The sequence below is a fragment of the Mizuhopecten yessoensis genome, unplaced genomic scaffold (genome assembly GCF_002113885.1).
Source record: "Mizuhopecten yessoensis strain PY_sf001 unplaced genomic scaffold, ASM211388v2 scaffold5913, whole genome shotgun sequence".
NCBI classification, from domain to species: domain Eukaryota; kingdom Metazoa; phylum Mollusca; class Bivalvia; order Pectinida; family Pectinidae; genus Mizuhopecten; species Mizuhopecten yessoensis.
The window spans coordinates 274,673-280,672 of record NW_018406286.1 but is presented as its reverse complement, the minus strand read 5'-3'; the positions used below and the strand labels follow the sequence as shown (position 1 = coordinate 280,672).

General features: G+C 39.0%; 1 protein-coding gene across 1 annotated transcript in view; it reads right to left on the bottom strand.

Annotated features, from left to right (window-relative positions):
• Positions 1-6,000, bottom strand: part of LOC110451271 (fibrocystin-L-like) — a 56,530-nt gene that overhangs the window by 22,668 nt on the left and 27,862 nt on the right. Inside the window, exons 26-29 of the mRNA XM_021499189.1 lie at positions 4,849-5,060; positions 3,189-4,413; positions 2,477-2,792; positions 294-468 (exon numbers count right to left, since the gene is read on the bottom strand). Coding sequence (XP_021354864.1) covers positions 294-468; positions 2,477-2,792; positions 3,189-4,413; positions 4,849-5,060 — 1,928 coding nt within the window. The remainder of the gene's footprint in view (positions 1-293; positions 469-2,476; positions 2,793-3,188; positions 4,414-4,848; positions 5,061-6,000) is intronic.

Below are 6,000 nucleotides of genomic sequence, written 5' to 3'. Positions count from 1 at the left end.
AAGTGAAAGAAAAAATTAATCACATTTTTTTATCGAGAGCATAAAAACTATCCATATATTACAGAACCTAATGGTGTATATATCTATACTTAGGTTCATATATAATGGTGTATATATCTATTCCTAGGTTCCTATATTATGGTGTATATATCTATACCTACGTACCTATATAATGGTGTATATATCGATACCTAGGTACCTATATAATAGTGTATATATCTATACCTAGGTAACTATATAACGGTGTATATATCTACCCCTAGGTACCTATATAATGGTGTATATATCTATACCTAGGTAACACAGCCTCTTGGAGTCCTTGTAGAAGTACCAGGTACCATCTTTGTCTGCTGATGACAATGCTGATGGGGATTCCTCCCTTTCTGTTTCTCCATTGTAGAAGAACTTGTCTGGCCTTGTCTCCATGTTGTGGCATAGGATTAGGTAGTTTATATCATCAGCTGGACCCTGAAAGTTTATAAAGGCAGGGGGTGTAAATGTAAAATACATTCATTAAACAATGCGGCAAGACATTTCAGAAAAAATCCCGGATTTTGAAAGCAGTGGGCCATTTCAGCAATTTTCAGTCAATATCAAAATTAAGAGGGCCATTCTATGTAAAATTGAAAGAAAATTGGAACATTGAGGGGTCAATTTCAGTTTTGTCCTCAAATACAGATCCACGGTTGTTTAACTGAAATTTTACTTCAACTGCTGTGAATTCATTATGAAGTGAATACAGGTTTTCTAAACAAAAATCATCAATATTTACAAATTCAGCAGCCTTTTCACATTGATATGCTGTGAAATCCTCAAAGATTGTCACCATAGGAGCCCCTTCACGATTAATTTTCTCATATGCATAGTTCTCCTGGAAAACCCACAATCCGTACAATCCCATAGAGTGGGCAGTATTTGCGTAGAATTTCTTTAACGGGGTATTAGGAGGTACAGTCAGGCTACGTGATGACCCCTCTGTTTGTTTACCAAAACGGTACCAGAATCCTGAGTGGGTTCCCCCTGCTGTGATGTTGTTTTGTATCGTATTATTTGGATTGAGGGGTCAATGGCCCCGTGGCCCCCTCCAGGATTATTCATGCATTTTCAGGTTTGGACAACAGTGTGACACTGTGTTTATATTGGCTTAAGGGTAAGAGCATTTTTTTACACACATATCTATATACACTGTATAATGTCCTTTTTAATCAATACAAATTTTCGGAGACATTGTCAATGTTAACTCACATGTTGTTTGCTTATTACTGATGTACTAATGTCATGTATAAATGTCATGTATAAATGTCATGCATAAATGAAATGCCTAAACACAGAACAACATGCCAAACATTTAATAATACAGTAAAAATGAATGTCAGTTTTTCTATAAGCAAGAATCTTAAGGAACAATTGAAATCTATAACATGTCAACATATTATTTAAATCTTTTAAATATCCACCCTATGGTATCACATCTATATGTATGCTCCTAAAATATATCACCTGCTTGAAAAGGGCCACTGCAAAACTGCATGAACTCCTTTAAATAGAGTGATACTGACATACCTAATTAAGGTAAGGATGGTGTACATGACCATTCTGGGATCCCCACCCAAAAGATAAGCAGTGCCAGTGTCACTAAATTTCTAACTAAACAAGTGATGAGGAAGGAAAGGTACTTTGATACTTTATCCCTCATATCTGGCAAAAAGAAATGGTTAATAGTTATTCACCAATGGAAGTCAAATAGCTGATGATATCGTGACGTATCCCTCCTTCTTTCAGAACATTCTGACAAACTGTTTAAAACATTCCTCATGAAAATCACATTGTTCTGTGAATAATGTGAGAACAAGAATTCCACAGGAGTGGATGTGTCGCTGCATGCGCAGGCAACTCTAATGAGATAATGAAGACGGGATCTATTTATACTGTCAGTAACTTCAGTCAACCAAAGGGAGGTCAAGTTATTGCACGGAAACCTCGTTTTGGACGACACAACCAATATGGACGCAGTAATACCTATATGTCGCCTTGGATTGCAGGCGACACAAAAATCAAGACAGTCTTTTTCAAATCCGTCAAGTACAACAAAAGTTATCGCACGGAAACAGTTTTTCTATTTGTAGTGGTGGTGACCTTGACCTTTGACCTTCAGACCTGAGGAGTAATCCTAAGCAAGCACTATTGGTAAGGAAGCACTGTATAATGTACCTAAAGAAACTGAAGTTATCGCACGGAAACAGATTCTCTATTTATAGTAACGATGACCCTGACCTTCACCTTCTGACCTGAAAAGCAATCCCAAGCAAGCAGTTTTAGCAAGGAAGCACTGCATGAAGTTTGAGTTTAATCAACCCAAGGGAACTCAAGTTATCGCACGGAAACCTGGTTTCGGATGACACAACCGACGACGACGCCAACAAAGTAATACCTAGATGTCACCTCGCGTTCAGTCGACACAAAAATGACCACGAACCTGATTGAAGTCATAAACCATTCCAGAATAACTCAGGTGATCTGCAGGCTCCGTGTCCTCAAACTCCAAAAGAACTTCAGCCGAACTTTCCAGTAGTATCATGGCCCAACTTGGTTTGTGTGTGGTGTGTTTAGTAGCATAGGCACTGACAGAAGATCCTCCCAGGTAGGTTGCGACAAGGCGTTTCCCCTGATTGGTAGTGTGGTTCATACCCTCCACTACAAGCCTATGAAATCTTGTTTCTGCTGGACAGAGGCAGACCTCTATATCACCGTAGTTGAACTGGTCCTCCGTAGGAAATTCTTTGGAGCAGACACTGAAACAATGTTTGAATATACATATGAGCTTGATGTATTGTAGTAAGACGAGGAACAGTTATAAAGATAGTGTCGTTGCTGGGGCTCGAACCCTCGACCCTTGGCTCTCCAGCCTGATAATCTACCACTGAGCTTAAAGGGAAATTCCCTACAGTTGACGCTTGTAAGGCAACTTAATCAATCCACATCTTTTACACTATTCCCCCCTTTTTTTCAAACACCAACCCAGGTTCTTTGACTCCCCACCAAGGGTTCTCCTACACAATCATTTTGGCATTTCTTCATTACTAAAATGTTGACCAAGGGCTGTATACTCATTGTTATAACCCAAACCCTTAGCTTCGGACTAAAAACGGCACTTGATCACTACAACACGTTCTAACCTGAATCCTTACCTGAGGAACGGTGGACTACAAACGACGACCTTGGCAGCTCCATCGCTATCAGTAAGTGTTCCGTCGTCTTCAATGACACCTGTATGTTCCCATGGAAACAGGACCCGCTGCACTGTGTTTATGAAATCGACCTGCATCACCTTATAATTATAACTACCACAGTTAGTGCTGCAGTTATCAAAACTTTTTGAAAAAGTGATCGCGCTGGACCCTAAAGTGTGGTAGTTAACAAACGTAACTCCGTTCACCTTGCCACCTTTCCCGTGTGGAAAGACAACTCCATAGGTTGTTACGGCAGCAGAGCCATCTCCCGCGTCCCACTTTGGATGTAAAGGAAGCGTAGGATCGTAAGCTACATATACCCCTCCTTTGATACAGGTTTTGTCCTCAAATACAGATCCACGGTTGTTTAACTGAAATTTTACTTCAACTGCAGTGAATTCATTATGAAGTGAATAAAGGTTTTCTAAACAAAAATCATCAATATTAACAAATTCAGCAGCCTTTTCACATTGATATGCTGTGAAATCCTCAAAGATTGTCACCATAGGAGCCCCTTCACGATTAATTTTCTCATATGCATAGTTCTCCTCCTGGAAAACCCACAACCCGTACAATCCCATAGAGTGGGCAGTATTTGCGTAGAATTTCTTTAACGGGGTATTAGGAGGTACAGTCAGGCTACGTGATGACCCCTCTGTTTGTTTACCAAAACGGTACGAGAATCCTGAGTGAGTTCCCCCTGCTGCGATGTTGTTCTGTATCGTATTTTTTGGATTCGTGATCCAAAACGCAGCTGGAGCAATGTCATCAGTTTGCAGACTAGCTGAAGCCTTGGTAAACACTACCAGATTATTTTGTATTGTATTTCCAGTCTCTATGCCGTCCTCAAGGAAGATCGCCCCGCCCATTACGTTATACACAACATTGTTTTCCACTAATAAGTTGTTGGTAGCATGGATGTTTAAAGCCCGATTAAAGGTATCGTGAATTGCCGTGCCTCTGACGTATGACTTGGACATGTCCCCGTTTAGATGGAAGTGGATTGGATGTCGTCCGTGATGGAACGCCTGTCCAGCGTTTGTGATCTCAGTGTTGCTAATCTGAATAATCACGTGATCTTTGTCAGGCTCTGGAGCATGGACCAAAATCTGTGCTCCGAATTGATCAGAAGAAATCTCAGCTCCAAATCTTCTACTGAAACAGGTCTGGGATTCAAACTCCACTATAGAAAAAGATAATAGTTCTTTATGTCATAATTGTAAAACATCTGTCATAGAGAATAATTCATGTCATACATAACATAAAAACATTTATGTCCCAAAATAATCGTTCATTTTATCAAATGATCTATATAATATAATCATTTATTTAAAAAAAGATAATTTGTCTCAAATAAAATCGTTGATATGATATAATCATTTATGACACATGAAATCAATTTTTCATATAAAACCATTTGTCATATGAAATCATTTGAGACAAAAAGTTGATAACGAACAGATTTTTGTGAAGAAATTTTGACTCCTAAACCATTTTTGTAGTGTAGAAATTCTGATCCTAAAACATTTTGTGGTGTTAAGATTTTTGGGGTATGTGATGATGCTGAAATGTGAATCAGAATGAAAAGATATGTACTTCATTGTGTGTATAATCTTACCTGTATCTGACCCCTTCTCACATTCCTCCACTTTTTCTGTTAATCGGTCGTTGTTACTACCTATGACCTTGACATTATGACTCAACAGGCCGACTTCTGCTCGAACCTCAAAGTCGTGACCTCCGTGTGTTAACGTCTCTCCCAAGTGTTCATGCTCCAGTGGCTGGGTCAAGGTCAGAGTTCGCCCATCCTCAGAAACCTCTTGAATTTTTCTAGGAAGATTTAATAAAAAATGAAGCTTCTTGCAAAAGTAATAACAGTTTACTGAAGGTAACTAATGTCCGTATTTGTGAGAGACATACTTAAGTTGAGCAGGAGTTAGTTTACCTTTGCTCAGTTTGAAAAACGTTATGCAGCTAATATACTGTGTTGTCACAGTTACTTATAATGAGATCTATAGATGTCATGGTTTCTCCTTGCAACAGTTAGGGTAATATGAGGACAGGTGCCTGGGGAGACATCCCCAAAGAGAAAAAGTAGATAAGGAAGAAAGTTAACAGGAAAATATAATGCAGCTAAGATTCAGAGTTGTCACAGATAATTATAATGAGATCTATAGATGTCATGGTTTCTCCCTGCAACAGCTAGGGTAATATGAGGACAGGTGCCTGGGGAGACATCCCCAAAGAGAAAAAGTAGATAAGGAAGAAAGTTAACAGGAAAATATAATGCAGCTTACATTCAGAGTTGTCACTGTCTGAAACCGAAAGTAGATGGAAAAGAAAGAATACAGGAAAGAAAGGAAAAAAAAGATCCCAAGTGTTGCAATGGGGGCACCATATCAATTTTGTTCTCTTCCATGTCCCCTTCATAGAAGACAGAAGAGTAGACAGACAGAAGAGTAGACAGGAAAAGTTGTCATGGTATGTGTACACAGGAATGGCATGTCTGTACAGTATAAATGTTGCTATACTGCCACCATTGCTCGGAGTAATTTTGGCATTATAAAGGAGTTTGTCAACAACTCTACCGGTAGATGGGTCCATTGTTGGCCCTACAACACAAATTTCAGTCGTATTTCTGACATGTCAAGTAATGACCGAATATTCTGCCATATGAATTTCGGTACAGTAAAACTTCTTGATACTGTCATTATTTGTCCACATAATGTTTGGCATTGTAAAGGAATTTGACAACAATTCTATATGAGTA